This window comes from Pinus tabuliformis, chromosome 8, assembly GCF_031772625.1.
Source record: "Pinus tabuliformis cultivar Carrire ecotype Pingquan chromosome 8, CPIR1, whole genome shotgun sequence".
NCBI classification, from domain to species: Eukaryota; Viridiplantae; Streptophyta; class Pinopsida; order Pinales; family Pinaceae; genus Pinus; species Pinus tabuliformis.
Window position 1 is genome coordinate 1217088812 of NC_142294.1, and position 21555 is coordinate 1217110366.

At 35.0% G+C, this 21555-nt stretch overlaps 1 protein-coding gene across 1 annotated transcript in view; it reads right to left on the bottom strand.

Moving 5' to 3' along the window:
* The window catches only part of LOC149239767 (cytochrome c-type biogenesis ccda-like chloroplastic protein), a 413709-nt gene that overhangs the window by 28125 nt on the left and 364029 nt on the right, over positions 1-21555 (bottom strand). Inside the window, exon 12 of the mRNA XM_089373524.1 lies at positions 2991-3037. Coding sequence (XP_089229650.1) covers positions 2991-3037 — 47 coding nt within the window. The remainder of the gene's footprint in view (positions 1-2990; positions 3038-21555) is intronic.

Here is a 21555-nt window from a genome sequence, read left to right on the forward strand (position 1 = left end):
AGCTTAACCAATCTAGATCCCCTACAACTCCCCATAATATACGCAAAGAAACCCGCTTTGACACTAATATGATCCATAAAATGTTGTGGATATTCCATTAGATAGTTCATCATAACAAATTTGAAAAAGACATTACTAAAGTCTGAAATGTATAATATGAGGGCTAAATTTTCCTTCGATATATTTATTATTAAGTAATTGTGTTCTATTTATGCATACAAAATATAAAAATGTGGAAAATAAAGTACATACAAAAATAATCACTCAAACCATAAGACACCAAGATATGATTTGGGAAGCCCTTTTTGGAGAAACCCCATTTGGAAGGTGAGGTTGCTATACTCTCTTTTTCTCTAAATGGAAAATGGTGCAAATACAAAGAAGCAAGCCTTGTAACCTGTGGGATGCTACAAGACATAAACCATCTTTGTTATTCCATCTCTCTATCCACTCTTAGCTACTCTACTCAACTACATAACAAAATTCACTAGAATAGAATTGAACCCCTTTCCTCCTAGTGAGTCAGTTATAAAACAACCTGATAACCAACTAGGGGTTAAATTTAACTCCTTTAACTCTTAACTAGAGTTAAAATAGTGACCTTCCTAGAGTTTTCTTCATCATGTTCATGTGGCTAGCCCATTTTCCACGAGTAATGGGGCTGACATGGCATCCTCCCAAATCATGGTGGTCAAAATAGGAAGGTCAACTTCTAGGTAGCATAACTTTTGCATACATATTCTGTTTGAGGTTTCTCTTGCATTTTTGGAAAGATATATGTGTGTAAAACAACATCATGGGGCTTGGTGCAAGAGAAATTTTTTGGACTCTGAAAAACTTTAGGAAATGCTTCAAACTTCCTTTAAAAGGTTTAAAACCCCAATTAGCCAAATTGGGACCCACTAATAAAAATAGCCTTCTGAGCTGATTCCAACCATTTTTCCACTTTAAAAGCATCAAGATGGATGACAAATAATATAATGATGATACATATCAACATGGTGACATATATTACAAGAAATTAAGCAAATATATCAACCTTTTCAAGAAGAAAAAATAATGTTTGGGGAGAGGAGCTAATCGAAAGATGGAAGTGTCACCTCACTTGTAATCATGAGATAGTTAAGGTGAGAATTAATTCTTCATCCCCCCTCACCAACCATTTTTCTTCTATATAAAGGATACCTTGAGTTGGAAAGAGGTTCTAATTTCGATGTTTCATGTTCTGGATTTTGGGTTCAAAATTTTGCAATTTTGTGCCTTTCTTTACGTACTTGTTTCCACATCTATGTTTATTGCCTTTTTCTAGGATTTGTTTTATTGCCTTTCTACACTATTTGATGGTGACTTACAGTGAAAGAGATTATTGTTAGAAATGTGGGTTGAATGCTTTGTTACATGGTTGTTTATATTGAAGGAAAAGTTGCATTAACCAATAAAACTAGTAAAAAAATGTGACTTTGCTCACTCAAATCTAATAATTTCCTTAGTCTAGTACTAACATCTATATAAAAAGAAAAAGACAAAATTTGGATGTAACCAATATTATGTAGATATGACCATATTAGAGTAATATCATTACATTATTTGTCACAACTATATGTGATGGCATACAACTCACTTAGTTGTTAATCTTCGTCTAGTGGAGACACCATTTTAGAGTATTGCATAATTCCATTAGGGTTGACAATGTTATTTATTTAAATGAAAGCATGGTCCAGTTTGTTGCGAGATTTTGATGGACTATAGAGTACATCTAAAAAATTGGGAAGGTTTTAAGGCTTTTTTCTGTCAACTTACACCTTATAAACTAGTTTAAACATAATGGGCAATCCTATTACAAAGAGGATGTAGCTCATAGAAACCATTTTGACTCTAGAATCAACTATAGTTTCCTCATAGGCCAACATCTATTATCTTTTGAGCTGAAACTTATTATGATGTACCTTGGTGATCCTTTTTTGATGTATATATCTAATCACCAAGACCTTATTTCCTTAATGTTATTTAGCTAATTAGATTAGCTAATTATATGATGATGATGATGATGATGTTTGGTGGATATCGATTCCAATGATAATAATTCCACGATATTATATTCAAATGTTGTACTTGGTTATTTCCAGAGTGCATTGGTTTTTAATTAATGATGTAATATTACTTAATCTTAGGACCCTCATTGAATAAGGTCAAATGTCAAAGCAACTCAAAATTTATTGATGGGAATTTCTGTGATTTATTATGGATACTAACACAAATTGCAAATTGTAATAATGGGATACTTTTGGATCTCACATCAATTTGACTACTTAGTCTATGGAAGTGTACACGGCCCACCCCTTGCTGATTCACAGATGTGACTTTGAAGGAGGAAAAAATGTTCCTAACCATTAGGCTCACTTTGGTTGTACATATAAAATATCAAAGAAAAAATATCTAGATAGAAAATTCACTCTATCTTTCCAATAGAGTTGATTTTATGACATTAATGACAATGTGCATTTAAAAGTTATATTGTCTTTATTTTTATAGTGCTCTTATCTATGGATCATGATCTCTTTAAAGAATAGTGATTTATATGTGTTAAATAACTTCAAACCATCTCAAATCTACATCTCATAGAGGCATTTCATATGTACTTGCTCTTTGACCTTTTCCCTAACAATGCTAGAGTTGAAAAAGCCTTATATTTCAAGGTTTGTTTTATTTGTGCGTGTCAATTTTTAGACCTCAATTGATAAAAGTTCAACTTAAGTAGTATTAAGGGAATTATTCTTCTTATATCCAAAACCAAATTTATGGAATTAAAAAAGGTGTCCAACAAAAATTACCATAAATAAAAGAAAACACAAGGAACACTACATTCAATATTTTCAAATAAAAACATTTATTGCACTCTCAATCATATAAGCCTAACATGTAACCATTATTAATTTTATGAATATTCTATTTTTAGGGGTAGGGTGGTACAAGACAAAGGGAGAGAGAACCTTGTTGAGTTGACCCATGTTGAGTACTTCCTCAAAGAGAGTAAGCTCTGCACATAAATTACATTGATTATATTAGATTGAATGCATGCAACCACTAAAATCAATGATCAGAACAATTTCATTGAAACTTAACTCTTGATGAAAAAAAATGGTCATTTCCATATGGACAACAACAACTCCAATTAAGATTTTTAATATAAATTAGTTGGTGAGAATTTGTAAAAGGATACACAATGTTACCAACCAAAATTCTATTTACAAAACTAACTATGGTTACAGAATGATAGCTTATGAAATGAAACATTTGTTATAATTGTTCTTATCGATCACAAACCACTCTATTATATTGAATCTCCTTCAAATAAGACAAAACTATAATCACTTAGGAGTTAGCCATAGGAGAATTATGCAAGCAAGACTTAATAACAAATGTACATTTCATAGATAAGAAGACGAAAGGAGCATCTTGTTGACCCCAAAGAACTAGGTAGGGGAATCTTTTAATAACGATAGAGTAGATAATTTTGCCAAGAGAGCTTATCAACTAGATATAGACTTCATATGATCAAATACTAACTTCTTGACTAGAAATTACTAACGGAGAACATTTGGGTGGAGGATATATCCATACATAGAAGAGTAGTACAATAACATCCTCTATTTTAATAATAATTAGAAAAAAACATCCATAATTCTTGAAGACCTTGATGATGGAACATAGACATCAGTATCACAAGAATTTTAAGTCAATCTAATGACACATAATACAATTTCGAAACATTAAAAAAGATAAGAAACTTGCAAGCTTGGTTCTGTGGAAGTGGGAGGGTGACAAGGCAATCTAGGACTTAGTTTGTCATCATATTTGGAGTTGGAGAACTTAGGGTTCCTATGTGGAAAATTTGACTTAGTTCTATGCCTCATGGGTTGAGAATGAAGGCAATCTTTTTATGGGGATATTTCTGAGGTATTGCCTCTCATTCTTGGAACGAGTGACTTTCTTGGCTTTCTTTTAGTATGGCTTTCTTTACGAGTGGCTTTCTTGGAGTTATGAGGGCACATCTTGGAGATATAGCTATTCAAAATGAACATTGGGATTCTAGGGACATTTTGGAAGGATTGGCAGTGGTGATATGGCCATCAGTGTTTGCATTATGATCCCCATTGTTGTTACTTCATTAGGGACATCCACTATCCTTGTTCGTCAATGCTCATTGGCTCTATAGATATATAGAGGGTAGATGGATTAGGTACTTACATAGTATCTGGTTGATTTAGCTTGCCTACAAGTTGCAATATTTTTCATTGTTGGTGATATATCAAGGCATTATGTCTAAGGCCAAGCTAGCCAAAAGATGGGTCTTTGATGGAATTTTCCTTTTTTGGTAGTGTTTAGATGCATTGAAACACGTCTTTCGGGAGTGTCGATTTGCCAAGAAATGTTGGAGGTCTCTTGAGGATCAGTGCATCAAGTTGTTTCAAGGTAGGATTTGCTAGAGGTCTACTTCATGATTGTTGTTCACAGGTTTGTCCCGAGATGCTCTTTCCTTGAAGAATTGGAAAAATCGTTTGTTTAAGAGGAATAATGAAAATGAAATATCATTCCCACTTGCTAAATACTACGTTGTCATCATCCATAAACACAACCAAGAAAAAGAAGTCCAATTACTTAAATTGTGATTCATTCATCCAAGCTACACAATATCCATCCACGAAAAGAGTGAAATCCACACCAACAAGGCCTCTCCAAGAGGTCACTCAACTCATCCATCCATAGCCAAATTTAAGAAAATAAAAATCACAAAAAAATTCAGATTTACGAAGTGATTTCTCCCCCAAACCAACCATGAGAAAATGAGAGGAAGTGCACCTCTATTTATAGAGAAAGTGCTCAAATTCCTTTACATCAAAATATTAATTTTCTAATCTAAACACCCCTAATCTATTCCATGGAAGAGAAAAGTCATGTTCTTCAATTAAATAATCCGAATTACATAAATTTAGGGTCATTTATGCCACATGTACAAAAACTATGGGGATAAAGCCCTCAACAATGACATATTTCCCCAAATAAGGGGAATATAAAGGAAATGTCATGCATCAATCAGCGTCCAAAGGCCCTTCAATGCTCAGATTTCACCACAAGGAATATGAGCCAACAATAAATCTCCTCAAGTGTCATTTGTCCAGTAGGTAAGTGGGCCTCCAAGGTGACAAGCACCCTCCATCTATTTTGCAAGTAATACTGCAAGGGCTTGCTTCTTCCATATAATGTGGATATATAGATCCATAATGATTATCTCTCTAATAAAAACAAGGGGCAAGTATCCTTCGGAAAAAAATCCTCCTAGACTAGTAAGACCACTCTCAAGTGGACACTACAATATCCAATAAAATAGGACTCCCTTAAATCATCAACCAACTCCATCAAAAAGGTCATCCCTACATTTTTTAATGTTGTCAAACATTATTAACAAATAGTTTTAAGTCTTCCTTGGTCCTAAAGTCCACCTTGGGTCAACATTGTTAAGATCCCTTTTGTGTATAGATTAGCCCAGTATGAAAATCAAACCTATATAGGTTGGCCCTGAGAATCATGTTATCAAACCCTAAGTTGTGCCCTTAATGGTATCTTGGATCCTGTGCAATGTAGTAAACTTACAAATGTCAACCAAATCATGAAGAGACATATCAATTTCTACAATATGGAATTCACTTGGCCTTTTTCTCCACAGGCTCTATGTATGTAGAAAAATCTTCTTACAAACTTTACTAAGTTGCTTCTTCAGTATAACTATATCAGGAATAGAAAGCACTTCACCATCTACACCATTTGTTTCTTGGAGTACTTCTACACCATGATTTGAGGCTTCAATTATGCATTTTGAAGAAAACATTGAGATTGTTCACCACATTGACTTAATTCTTGTGGGATGGCATCCTCTCTTGGAGGGTTTATTATATGTGAGGCATTTTTTACTTGTATGTTGACTTTATCTCCTTCATGTTGCAAATAACAAGTCATGTTTTTAATTCTCCTAGGTTAAATATAAGGAGACTAGAAAATAATAAAGAATGAGAAGGAAGTAGAAGCTTTATAAATAGAGGCCCACCTCACATTACAAATTGTTATTGTTGTTGGCTACTTATTTTTTGAGAATACAATTGTTGAATATCTACCTATTGGAGGCTTTGGTGTCAATTTTTGGAGCTCTCTTTTTCTTGGTTTATTTCTTGTTGCGTCAAAGATTTGGTGTGATAGTTCAATACTTCTACAAGAACTCAAGGTCAATCCATTTGAGCGATAAGTCTACCACTTGGAAGAAAGACATTCCTGAGGTTCATCCCTTCTTCTTGTATTAGCTTGGGTAAGTGTTCAATCCTTTGTTGTGTTTTTCCTCTTGGTTGCTTGGCAAGTATTTTAAGTATTTTATTCAAGTTATAAATGATCTTGTTGTTGAAGGTTTTTTTCTTTGTGGAATCCATTCTTGTAAGGCATTGGTCTTCATACCTTATCTTGATTAGATAAGAGATTACTCTATGCTAAGGCTTCTAATATCTTAACCCTAGTCCTTAAGATAAGAAATGCCAATTCTTAGAAGAGGATACTTCTTGACCCCATAAGCCCCAGTGGGAATAAGACATTCAACCTTGGAAAGGAAAAAACACCCTATACAATTGTTTTTTAAGGTTTTATCTAACATTTTGTGAGCTGATTTAAGGATTTCTCAAATCTATAAAATACATAACAAGAATTAAAAGCGTGGTTGGAGAAACCCTAAGGCTAGTGTTTAATGCTCAAAAGTTCATATTCATTCATACATAACTTATATTTTATTTCTAGATTGTTATTTCAAATATATCTTATATATCTAGTTTTGAAATTAATCTCCTACGTTCTTATAATTGGTTATATCTCGTTTGAATATTTTATTGGTAAATTCTAGTGCCAACATTAGAAACCCTAAAGGGGATTCACTATACATTTTTCAATTTCTTTCTTGGTTCTTTTTATTTATATTTAGAATTTGATTCTAACACATGTTGGGCTGTTATTTCAGTGCATATATCTTTCTCTAGAGAAATCATCCAAGACATCTTGTTCTCAAGTGCATAATCTATCCACTGGATGATTTTTTCTTCACTTCAGATCTGAATTGTTTGTGTTGAAAATTGATGTTCTTTGGTGAAACAATTACTTATTATGAAACTTATTTCAACTGCAATATCATTTAAGCAATTGTAGATAGAACATACACCATATCAACCATATGCATAATACAAGACAACCAAGAACACAATGAAACATAGAGAATTTAGGTCCAATGACCAGGACAAAACCCACAAGGGGAAAACCCAACTAGATTCTTCTTCTATTAGAAATCAATTGTTCAACAAAGAAACATAATACAGTGAGATATCAAGAGAATGAGTAAGTTTACCCAAATATGAAATAGCTTTAGCAAGAAGATTTGAGGTAGCAACAACTCATGCAAAAACTGAATCACTTTGGCTCACCAAGTTATGCTCTTATTCTCCAAGTCTCTCTCTCTCAATCCTTCTCTAGTTTCTCCAACTATCTCTTTCACAAGTTCAATTCTCCTTTCACAAGGCACAAGTAAGGAGTGAATATATGAGGCACATATATATAGGAGCAACGAGTTCATGTAATGGAGTAACTCACATGCCTCGAGGAAGAGTAACATATGCCAATTTAGGGAGAGGGGTATGCATGCCTTGTAACTCATGCCATAAAAGAGAGAGGTGCACATGCCTTGTAACTCATGCCATAAAGGAGAGAGTGTAACATAAGCATTGATGAGGGAGTAAGAGGAATCTTTTATGGCAAGTGTTTAATGAGTGTAAGAATGTGTAAGAGAAGTGCAATGAATTCATTAAGAGAGAGAGAGAGAGTAACACAACATTGAGTGAGAGAGAGAGTTACAAGTGCCATCAGAGAGAGAGAGGTGTGAAGTGGCATGATTGAGTTCCAAGTAGGAAAGGTGACATGCATTTCCATTCTGATAATAATATTATAGTATCATAAGGATAATATTGATGATTAAATAAGTGATTGAACAATTAAGATTGATTAAGAATAAGTTAAGTGATTTTCCATCATACTCTACTTGATTACCAACTTAAGCAAGATGATTTAATATTTTTGGAATGTCATGCTTGAAATGATAGACTTGACTTTCTATTTTTATAAAGTCACTAGAATTGTCATAAATGAGATTTTAGCCCCTAAAGATAGGTGAAGGGTTCACCCAAAACATTGAGAAAGCATACGTTTGTGACACACAGATCTCCAAAAGTCCTCAACATCAACAATGAGAATTTATTTAAGGAAATTCATCCCTTAGCCGCAAATTTCAACACTCCCTCTCTATTCGGGAGGAATTTCTTTTTGAAACAAGGATCTCTACTTTGGGGAGATTCATCCATCACCCTATATTCACTTGGGGGGTAACCACTTTCCAACACATGACAAGGACCTTGCATAACTAAGTTTGATCTATGCTTAGGGGAGATTACCACTTGACACAGATCATGCACAACCCAGTCTCATCTCTGCTTGGGGGGATTACCACTTATCTAGGATCACGCACAACCAAGTCTCATCTCTGCTTGGAGGGATTACCACTTGAGAAGGATCACACACAACCAAGTCTCATCTTTGTCATCCATGACTTCCCCCTCCCCGAAGGGTCACATTCATCAGTCCAAGATTCTCTCTAAAAACCAAGAACTTCCCTTTCAACAAAGGCTTGGTAAGTATGTCATCTATTTGATCATCAGTTGCAATATGACGTAGTCTCACTGCTCCTCTTTGCACCACATCCCGAATATAGTGATATTTGATCTCAATGTGCTTGGACTCGTCATGGAACACAATATTTTCAGCAAGTCGAATCCCACTCTTATTGTCATAGTGAATTATTGTTGTATCTGATACATGCTCAAACAACTCTCCAAAGAGCTTCCTTAGCCATACCGCCTCACAGCTAACCATGATAACAACAATGTACTCGGTTTTAGCCGTGTAGAAATATGGTGATATAATTGCAACTACTAAAGAAATTTAATCTAAATCAAGAGACACAATTCTACTCTACTGCTCTATGGAAATTAATTCACAATTTAGAACAACATTTGCAAACATGCATCAACCACATACAGAAGTACACAAATGTATCTAGTGTTGTTTTTCCACGATCTTGGTGTCTAGGGTAGAATCTTAAATCTCTAACGCTACCAAACCAAGAATCACAACAAAGCTACTTTGCACAACAGAACATAAATAATAGTAAATCTACTAGCGCACAAAATATAGACAACTTTTTACAATTTTCAACCCAACTTCGTTATATTAATCAAACTGAATAATACAATAGTCTAGGGCTCTCGTACCAGGGATAATGGCCCTCATACATCCACTAGTACAAGAATACAAAACTGGGGCTTGGTGTCAATCCATCGATAACCAATCTACCCTCAACAAGATACTTTGACCATCTGGCTGATGTAGTCGACTTCACAGCTCCCATTAGTCGTACCCTGTGCCTACTCGGTCCTTCGGCTCCCGATCTGCAACACTGCCTCTATCAACGATTCCAAGTCCATCTAGCCTATGAACCTCAGTTATACAATCTGCTCACTAGTTGTGCCTTAATCCATCAAGGGCACAACACATCGAGAATTATATTGAGTTGTTCACAACTCCGTTTGTGAACAACTCTCAATCTGCCCACTGCTGCTCCTCAGCTACTTAGGGACTTGAACTCAATATTTTCTTCCTGTGCTGCTCCAATGAAGACCGACATAGGGCACAAAGGGTTGCAACCTATCACCGTAAGATGTCCATCTCCCAAAATGAACATGGGCTATGAGGACTGCCCATCATCTATTATATAAGTCCTTCTCCACACACAAGTCTAGGGCTGCTCAACTGCTTCTTTGGCTCATCAACCCTTGAGCTCAACAAATGCCACTTTAGAAACCACCTAAGTCCATGAAGATGGTGCACAACGAGCTCCAACTTGGGCACTATCACATTGTCCTCCAATGGACCATAAGTGCCCAATGCACCGTCCACACTTGGTTCACTCTCACGTTGCCCTCCAACAGACCAAAAGTGACCAATTCTATTGTAACATCTGCTCCTAGTTAGGGCATCCAACACCTATGGAGACCCTTCCACATGGCTACTAACAAACTTCTCAACTTGTCCTCTCCTAGGACACTACATCCTCTAGCATCCAATCATTAACAAGGCGAAATCTACAACCCATTATTGCTGCCTCCTTGACCTCGATTTCTATGCATTCACAAGACTGGTTAGGGCACACAACAACCCTAAACCATTGCTCCAAAACTTCTCTTTCCTTGTCCAAACTTCCACCTACTTTGTTGTCCCTTCCTTAATCTTCAAGATACCTTGGACACCTCCATAAGGCTCTGAATTATCTCATACTACTACAACAAACTAGGGTTGCCTCCAAGCACAAGGAAAATCATGTTTGAAGCCTCCTTAACCCCTGTATAGGCCGCATTGTTCCTATATAGGTTGCAGCCTAGAGATAGCCTTCTCCATAAGGCCTCATGGCCCTTAACTCTCCACCAAACACCTGTTTTTTTCTACAACAGTCTGCGGCCCACCTGTAGCAGATATCCCATACATAAATATGCACAAAAATCACATCAAACTTACCTTGTTTTGCTGCGGCTTGCCTTTCCTTGATTGTTGTTCCATAAATCTGCCATCTAACAATGAATATACTTCATTCTCTTCATTGTTCTTGAGCTTCCAACACTTTTCCAAGTACTCTTCCCTCGTATCTAGGGCTTGGCACTTCACTATTATTCCAACACTATTAGATCTTCCCAGAGCTTGGGCTCGCAACACTGCCCTTACCTAGGGCTTCCTACTCAGCCCGACCTTCAATACGCTCGGCCTCCAAAATAGTCATGAAGGATGCTAAACATAGCCTCCTTTCCCTTTGCTTGGAGTCTGCCCAAGACTGTGACTAATTCAAAGATCTCCCTCACCTAAAGCAATCTCTATCTTTTGCCCAAGGATCTGTTTCATAACCTCACACAATACCTCCTTATATAGTATTCACAAGGGCTCCAATGAATACCCTTTAGGGCTTATCCAATTGTCATTAGGCCTCTTAACACTAGGCCAACTTGATCTCTTCATGCGCAAGCCCACACTCTAACTTCAAAAATTCATAACTCCAATTTGGAAATTCGGAATTCGATGATTCTTGATGCGTTGGATTAGTCTCGACATCCTCTATCATCTCCATCCAACACATATCAAAGTCTCGTCAGGATCTTGGACCAAACATTGATAGGTGAAAAACCCCAAGCTTGGGTTTCAATCCCACAAGGCCACTTGTGGAGCTTCTTCCTCCAAAACCTCGATCCTCAAGGCCTGGAGTACCTCCAAGCTACAAAAATCAACATCTAGGGGAAACCAATTGGTAAAACACGCTTAAGCCTACTTACATTAATCAAATGAATAGAGAATCTATTACAATTGCTAGATCCAGCTCTAAGCTCAACTTGCAAAAGAATAACTGTTTTCTTTGCTCAATGAGAAGCTATGACCCAGACTTAGTCAATTTCTACCCCCACCTGAGCTCCTATTTCCTTGCGCAATTCTTGAGGAAATTAGCCCCTATTCTTTAGGAATTTCCTCCAAATTGATTGCACAATTCCCAAGGATTGATCATTTATTGCATGCAACACCTGTACACTCAAGACTAGTCTACAACTGATGTTAGACTGCCTTGGAATCTTCACCACAACTGAGCAATTCGAATTCCTTGCATGCATGAGCTATTTTTGGTTGATTGATCAGTTAACTAGATGATCTCTGAGTTAGATTGTTGTCCCACTGCACAACTGACCTCCAACTAGTTCTATTAACTGTTAGAACTAGTTTAATTGAGTACAACTAGAAATAACTGAACTAGATTGCTACAAATTAGCAATCAACACATGCAACTTGAACTCCATGACCACTAACTCGAATTTACTGAGATAATTGAGTGACAAGAGCCATGTCACCTCAGATAACTACCTCCAAGTTGTCTGCTGATGTGGACATTTCGAATTTTCTCGATTTGACCAAGGCTAAGTCAAATTGAGCCTTTCTTGCTACACTTCTCAATGAGCCATGTTAAGGGCTATAGACTTTTGTTTTCTACTCATCCAAGATATCATGGAAGATCCCAAGCTGAAGCAACACCCAAATGTGCTTTTTCTGTTAGTAGAGTTACCAGCCTAATCAACATCATAGTACCCATGTAGTCTTACACCTCCAACAGTATATCTCAATCCAAGATTGATGGTCCCGTGCAGGTATCTCAACACATGCTTTTCAGCAATCCAGTGTGCATGTGATGACTTAATCATATATTGGCTCAAAGTATTGACTGCAAAACATATGTTCGATCTAGTGTTCACCAAGAACATTAGTGCCCCAATCAATTGTTGATACTCAAAAGGATTAGCCAAATTAGGTCCTGCAGCTTCACCACATAGCTTCTTGAAATTCATCTCCATTGGAGTATTCATGGACTTACATTTTGTCATGCCAAATATTTCTAGTAGCTTAACAACATATTTTCCTTGAGAAAGGAAAATCTCACCAAGTCTTTGCCATAATTCTAGGCCTAGAAAGTAGTGCATCAAATGAAGATCTTTCATTTCAAATTCAGAAGCTAACTCCCTCTTACACTGGAGGATAAAAGGTTCACCACCGGCCAATAATAAATCATCAACATATAATACCAAAATCAAAGGCATACCTCAGATCGTTTTGAAGTAAAGATTCACATCAACATTGCTTCTAGTAAAACCAAGCTTCACCAAGAAGTTATTAATGCGGGCATACCAAGCTCTTGGGGCTTGATTCAAACCATAGAGTGATTTCTTCAGTCTACACACATGATTTTTCTGGTCATGTGCTTCAAAGCCTTGTGGTTGCTTCACAAATAACTCTTCCTTGAGGAAGCCATGCAGAAAAACAATCTTCACATCCATTTGGTGAAGAGTCCATCCATGACTAGCAGTTAGATCCACAATACATCATATGGTGGTGTATCGGGCAACAGATGCAAAAAATCTCATCATAGTCTATTCCCTCCTTCTGAGAGAAACCTCTGGCCACAAATCTAGCTTAATATTTTTCAATACTATCATCAACGCCATGATTAATTTTATACAACCATTTAGTAGACACAACAAACTTATCTTGGGGTCTTGGAACTACTTCCCATACATCATTATGAATTATGGACTCATATTCTTCAACCATTTCATCTTTCCATACTTGATCTTTCACGACTTCTTCAAAAGTGCATGGTTTTGCTTGAATAATGTTTCTCATGGCTACAACATATCCCTGGAACCAACATGGTTTCTTGCTTTCTCTAAAGGTTCCTCTAGGGGAAACATGTTTATCAACTTCTTGAAGAGTGTCATGAAGCCATAATTGTCTCTTTCTAGTAGAAGGATCACATGGAGGATGATCCAAGGGGTCCACGGGCTCCATGTTTTCATTTGCAAGATCAATTTCAGCCTCAGGATCTTCTTGTATTTCAAATGTATCATCTTGTCTAACAACATTAGCAGGAGGAAGGAGAGCTTCTCTTGCCTTTCCAAGAGCTTCATCTTCATAAAATGTTACATCCCTACTAAACTCTATATTTCTTTGACCAGGTACGTATATTCTGTAAGCTTTAGAATTCTCATAATAACCAACAAACATACCTTTCTTACCTGAAGCTTCCAACTTGTTCCTCTTTTTTTGGCACATGGAAGTAGATAGGACAACCAAAGATCCTCAAGTGCTCAACCTCGGGTTTTTCACTAGAGAAGACTTCTTCAGGAGTCTTGTTGTTTAGGTCACGATGAGGAGATCTATTTTGAATATAGACAATTGTGTTAGCAGCGTCTCCCCATAAGAACTTTAGTAATTTCTAATCATGCAACATAACTTTGATTGCTTCCATGATAGTTTTATTATTTCTTTCGTCCACACCATTTTGTTCTAGATTATATGGTATGGTGGTCTCTTTCTTGATTCCAACTTTTTTGCAAAAGTCAATGAAATCATTGGAAGTGAACTCTCCTCCATTTTCAGATATGAAGATTTTGATATGCTTTCCAGTTTGTTTTTCTACCAAAGCTTTGTAGTCTTTGAACATGTTAAATTTTTTACTTTTATTTTTCAAAAAATAAATCCATGTCTTGTGAGAAAAATCATCCACAAAGATTATATAATACAAGTAGCCATCAAGAGATGTTACAGACATAGGTCCATATAAATCAGAATGTATAAGATTAAGTACCTGACTGGTTCGACTTTTACTCGAAGGAAATGGTCCCTTTACTTTCTTTCCACTTGTGCATCCTTGCCAAACTCAATCATGATCTGCTCTAATTTTCAACATTCCAGAAACCATCTTTCTCACATGAGGTAATGTTTTATAGTGCAGATGAGTGAACCTTCGGTGCCAAAGTTCACTTTGATGATTGTTGTCATGAATCGGTCTTCCATTGACTTTATACAAACATTCACATCATGATCCCAGAGTGAAGGCATTTCTCATGCTAGATCTCATCGGCTAAGTGAGAACTTTACCATTTTTAAAGCAACTTTTATTCCTTTATCTTCTAAAGCATATATGGATACAAGATTCTTTTTCAAACCAAGTACATAAAAAACTTCTTGAAGTGATATAGTTTTATGTTGATCTAGATGGAAAGAAATAGAACCAGATCCCTTTATAGGGTATGTAGAGTTGTCTCCAACAATGATTTTCAAATGTGTCTCCCCTTCAACCGGATTTGAGAGCACTTCTTTATAACCAATAACGTGCCTTGAGGTAACACTATCAACCAACCAGCTATCACAAGAATCCGTGGGGAGGAGTTAGAAAGGGCAAAAACAAGAAAGTATTATGATTGTGTTTCAGTTGCATTGTTCTCATACCTTGGGTTCCTTGAAGAACGATAGTTTTCTTTACAAGCAGAAGGAGCTTCTCTTATTCTTCTATAATCAGATTTGTTGGTATGATTGTTGTAGTTGGATCTCGGTGCTCTTCTTCTTTCTGGACAATCACGAACATAGTGTCCATGGTTATGTCAATTGTATCATTGGACTTTTCATAAGTCTTTGTTCCATTTAAATGAATTGTTGGATCTAGGAGCAAGCTTTCTAAAATAGTGATGGCGTCTTCTTCCTTTTTGCTTCTTGTCTTGGAAAACAAAGGCAGTAGGTTCTCCCTCCTCATTTTTGGGAATTCTTCCTCCGGAAATTGTTTGGGCCTCTTATTTACTACACTTTCCCAGGAGCTCATAAAATTTCAGAAACTTGCCATTGTTGTTGATGGTAGTAATAAAGGTTTCCCAAGTTGGAGAAAGATCTCCAAGCGTAATCAGAACCAAATATTTATCAAATACAATTTCACCAATTGTTGACAGTTGATCTTTGATTTTAGATATCCTCATGAAGTATGCTTGAATGGTCTCTACCTTGTTAATCTTAATATCCTTGAGGTTATTCTTCAAGGAAAGAATTTGACTCAGGTTGTTCACTTGATACATTTCAATTAACTTATCATACATTTATTTGGGTTTCTTCAGGTTGGAGACATAGGTGATGAGATGGTCTCCAAGGAAATCAAGGATAATCTTTTTAACCTTGATTTCTCCTTTCTTCTGTCTGGCGTTGATAGTAACATTATAGTTTTATGTTGGTTTTGTTACCTCTCCTTCAACATACTCCAGTACATCATGTTCTTCAAGAGTAAAATCATATCTTACCTTCCAAGGGCAGAAATTCGAAGCATCAATAAACTTATCTTCATTCTTGAAGTAAGAAGAAGAAATCTTGATCTTCTCAAACAAATTTCAGCAGCAAATAGAAGGGGCAACAAGTGATATTTCAACAAAAAATGAGCAACAAATAGAAGAGACAACAAGCCATATTTCAGCAGAAAATGAGAACGAACAATAAGTCATCTTGAGCTTGTCTTCACCAAGGCTCTTATACCATGTTGAAAATTGGTGTTCTATGCTAAAACAATTACTTATTATGAAACTTATTTCGGCCGCAATATCAATTAAGCAATTGTAGATAGAAAATACACCATATAAACCATATGCATGATACAAGACAACCAAGAACACAATGGGACACAGATAATTTAGGTCCAATGGCCAAGGCAAAACCCACAAGGGGAAAACCCAACTAGATTCTTATTCTATTAGAAATTAGTTATTAAGAAGAGAAACATAATACAATGAGATATCAAGACAATGAGTAAGTTCACCCAAATCTAAGCTAGTTGTAGCAAGAAAATCTCTAGTAGCAACAATTGATACAAACAATGAATCACTTTTTCTCACCAAGTTCCTCTCTTACACTCCAAGTCTCTCTCTCTCTTTCAATCCTTCTCTTATCTCTCCAATTCTCTCTTTCACAAGTTTGAATTATCCTTTCACAATGCACAAGTAACGAGTGAAGATATGAGGCACGTATATATAGGAGCAAAAAGTTCATGTCAGGGAAGCGTAACTCCCATGACTTAAGGAAATGTAACATATGCCACTTTAGGGAGAGGGGTATGCATGCCTTGTAGCTCATGTCATAAAGGAGAGAGGTATGAATGTCTTGTAACTCATGTCATAAAGGAGAGAGTGTAACATATGCATTGATGAGTGTGTCAAAGGAATCTTTTATGACGATCCTTTATTGAGTGTAAGAGGAGTGCAACGAATCCATTAAGAGAGAGAGAGAATAACACATCATTGAGTGAGAGAGAGAGAGTTATGAGTTCCATCAATGAGAGAGAGGTGTGAAGTGGCATGATCGAGTGCTAAGTAGGAATAATGACATGTATTTCCATTTTGATAATAATATTATAGTATCATAAGGATATGTTGTCACTACTACAACACCCTCCAAAATTTTGGCTTACATTCAAATTTCAGAGCCTACTTTGACCTTGCATGTTGTTGTTTCTAGTAGTAAGAGTCATTCCATGTATATTCTCTAAGTTTTCTAGTCCCTTTTGGAAGAAAACTCAAGTGTCATCTTTTGGCATGGGAAGCATTGCACATCGCAAAAGTAGTGTTATGTTTCATTTCAAGGGGTATCTTTGGTGTTAATGAGCCTTATTTATCATATAGACATGTATTACCCTCATTCCCAAAGTTTTATTTACTATCGCACAAGCGTCTTCACTATCGTCGTAAAGTGTATCTTAAGTGTCGCACTTGGAGGAGGTTGTTGTCTTGTTGTTGCATTGAGGAGATCATGTTGTTCTTGTGTACTGAGTGTTCAATGTGTTGAAGTTTGTGAAATTAAGGGAGAAATTTCCCTAGAAAAACACTCTATGAGTTAACTCCTTTCAACCTTGAAGCAAATTATTTCACGAGTGTAAATTATTTTTGTAAGTGCAAAAGTTATTTCAAAATTATTTTATAAAGGTATTTTGACATGTGCAAAATAAAATCACTTAAGTGATCGAAATGTGAAAAAAAGGATCACTCTAGGAGCTTCCAAAAACTTAATTCGAGTTAGGGGTTTTGTCTCAAAGATTCCTATATATTGAAGAGAGCCTTCATTTGCAACACATCGAGTTCTCTCTCTCTTTTTTTGTGATCTAGCTCTCGCATTGGCGATCAAGCCCTCACATCAGTAATTTATCTCTCTTATTGTTAGAAGATCTATTGTAGATTTGAAGATCTTTGATTATCAGTGACAGTTCTCTTATCATCATTGACAAATCTCTTATCATCAATGGCATATCTTTGATTATTAGTGGCAGGTATCTTATCATCATTGGAGAATCTCTTATTATCAGTGGAATATCTATGATTATCAGTGGAAGATCTTATTATCATTGGCAGATCTCTTATTATCAGTGGCATACCTTTAATTATCAATGGCAAGTCTCTTGTCATCACTAGTGATATCTTTCACATTGGAGAAAGAAGAATATTATCACTCATTTCTCAGCTCCCGGTACCATCAGACAAGGTTTGAAATCTGTTAAAGATGATATTGACAATCTTCAGCTTAAAGGAGTCTATAAGATAGACTGTTCTTGTGGAAAAAGCTACATAGGTGAAACAGGTCGCTCCCTCCAGACAAGGCTCAAAGAACATGGCGCTGATATTAGGAATGGAAGATCTCGTACCTCAGCATTGGTAGAACACTCCTTGAAGACTAAGCACCATATTTTTCTAGAAAATGCATCTATTATCGCAAGAGAGGAACATCATCAAAGACGAAAGATCAGAGAAGCTCTTGAAATTATTAAGCATCCTCAGAATCTGAACAGAGACAATGGTATGGAAATTAGCGGAAGCTGGCTGCCCTTGATCAAAGAAATTAAAAGTCGCCAACCCATCCCCAGGTAATGCATCCCTCAGGTATGTTGTCCCCTCTCTTATTCTATAATAATTTGATTTCTATCTATATATAACTATTAATTAATATATTTATTATCATATTAGTTAACTATAAATATTAACTACTTATGTTCACTAATATAATTTAAATATATTAATTTAATTTATATAATAATTATTATATTAATTAATATATTAATTATTATATTAATTAATATATTAATTATTATATTAATTATTTAATTATTATTATATAATAATAATTAATTAATTATTATAGAATAATTGATTATTATTATTATATTAATATTATATTATGTAATATTTGTATTATTATATTAGCTATCTATAAATATTAGTTAAACTATAAATATTAATCATTTATAATTACCAATATGAATTAAAAATATATTAATTTAATAATTATTTCATTAATTTATATATTAATTATTATATTAATTAATTATTATTATAATATTTAATAATAATAATTATTTATTTATTATATAATAATTGATTATTATTATATTAATATTATATTAATTTATATATTAGTTATTTTATTAATTAATATATGAATTATTATATTAATTTATTTTAAATATTAATTATTGATATTTTCTAATATGATTTAAATAAATATATTAAATTAGTTAGTATGATTTAAATATATATTATTATTATATTAGTTAACTATAAATATTAATCATTTATAATTACCAATATGATTTAAGTATATTAATTTAATCAATAATTATTATTATAATATTTAATTATTATTATATAATAATAATTATTTATTTATTATATAATAATTGATTATTATTATATTAATATTATATTAATTTATATAATAGTTATTTCATTAATTAATGTATGAATTATTATATTAATTTATTTTAAATGTTAATTATTTATAATAATTAATATGAAATAAAAATAAAATTATATAAAATTAAAGATTCTAGCCGACAGTGTGTTCTTCCTTGAAAATTTCTTCCTCATTAGTATTTATTTTGCCTTATTGCTCTTCTTTTATCATCATTCTTCAGCCCTGATGATGGATCCCACTTGGGATTTGAAACGTTGGTATAAAAATGTTCATACTGTGGATTCTCCGATCACTGATTCAAAAGTCCATTTCATCAGTCACTATGAGTCCAAGTCATCAATGATAGTGACTTGTCATGTCCTCATCACATGATGATGCGAAAATTATGATGTAATGATGTAGTTATTATAAAGACAAAGAAGTAGAAGTCCAAGAGTCATGTATGGACAATAGAGCCATATGAAGAAGTCTAAAAGACATGTAATTCCAAGAGTCATAAGTAATTCCAAAAGTCATTTGGAAGTTCAAGAGCTATAGAATTCCAAAGGTCATTAGAAGTTGGAAAGTCAAGAGTCATGAGGAATTATGAAAGTTCACGCCTCAAGTTATAAAAGGAGTCCCATTACTCAAGCAAAGGACTTTTAACCTTGTACCCCACAAGGCATTAGAGAGATAGAGATAGTACTTTTGGGAGCAAGTAGTGGCTCTAACGCTCCACTATTGGAGCTGGTTATGTTCATTATGCTCATGTATCTTGGAACGTTTACTTAATACTTGAAGTCATTCGGCCAACACATTTTCATGCATGAATCGTGGATATTTTGAGACTATTCTTCTAATGTTTGTGGTTTTATGTTGGATTTCATATGTACTAAAGTAATTGAACTATTTCAGTGACTTTGGTGCTAAACTTTTTGGAAATATTTTGTGATTATTTAATGATTGTTGCATCTATGTCAACTACTTCGCTTGATGCTTGACAATTATTTCTTGTTTATGTGCGTGTGTCTCCACTAGATTAGTACTATTACTTTTCTTTTAGAGGCTCACTTTCTTTCCCTTGTAGTGAAAGAACCTTGATACATCTACAATTGAACATTTCACAAGGCACACTCCCTTGTTCATTCAAAAGAACATGCATGCTACTCTCTCATGCTAATTTCTTAGCCCAAGGAAAATCTCTAAGTAAACGGCAGCGGGACTGTATTTCCAGATGGGACTCCTACACCAAACAGTGTGAGGTCTAATCGAGACCTCATATCAGGGAGATCCCCTGTATGTTGGCGGTATCCAGCACCGTCAACAACATCATAACCCAGTAAAGAAGAAACAACTCCCAACATTGTATTAGTTTATTCGGTGGAAGATTTGGTTATTAAAACTCTTGAGGAGTTAGTTGATCCTATAGAAAGAACAAGTCCCCAGGGGGAACTTCCACCCCTTGAAGAGAATTTGGACAATGAAGGGGAAAATTTTCAGTTTTCTAACGAGGAACATCGTGATTATAACACAAATTTTAATGGTGAAGGAGGAGCGGAACCTCTTTAGACTCAAAAGAAGAGGAGGAGGAAAGAGACGGAAACATGGCTAATGCAGACTTGGATTGGATGGCCCAAGAGCCACTTGCTCTTCTAGATAATATTCATAATATGCCAAAACATCTAGAAAATTTATTGTCAAAGTTCAATCCCGATAAGAAGACCAAAGAAGAAGACCATATTGATGGCTTTTACATGCATTTACGGATTCTTGAGGTACGTTTTGACGATGTTGCTTGTAGACTCTTCCATACACTTTAGAAGGTAGAGTGTATGTATGGTATCACAATATTCTGACCAATTCAATCCATAGTTGGAGGGAGTTTAAGAAGTTATTTTTGGAAAAAATTGCTAATGATAAAAATTCTGCCATGTTATTAAAAGAACTTGGGAACCTGAAAATGGGGGACAAAGAAAGAGTTAAATATTTAAGCCAAAGATTTAGTCATTTGTTGAACAAATTCTCTGTTGATGTACAACCGCAAGATGACATCACTAAAGATTATTATACAACTGCCTTGCCAACTAACATTTATGTGTTTATCAAAAGAGCTGAAAAGAATACTTTGGCCTTAAACTTTGCAAAAGCTCTTGTTGTCGAAAAAGATTTGTATTCTATTGGAATCATTCAAGACACCAATGATCCTAAAGACTCCAAGGAAACTGGCAAGAAAACCCAAGCCTCTTCCAGTAAAACTAAGGAGAAAGACTCTTTCAATATGGAAAGTTTGACCAAGTCTTTGAAGCTGCTCAC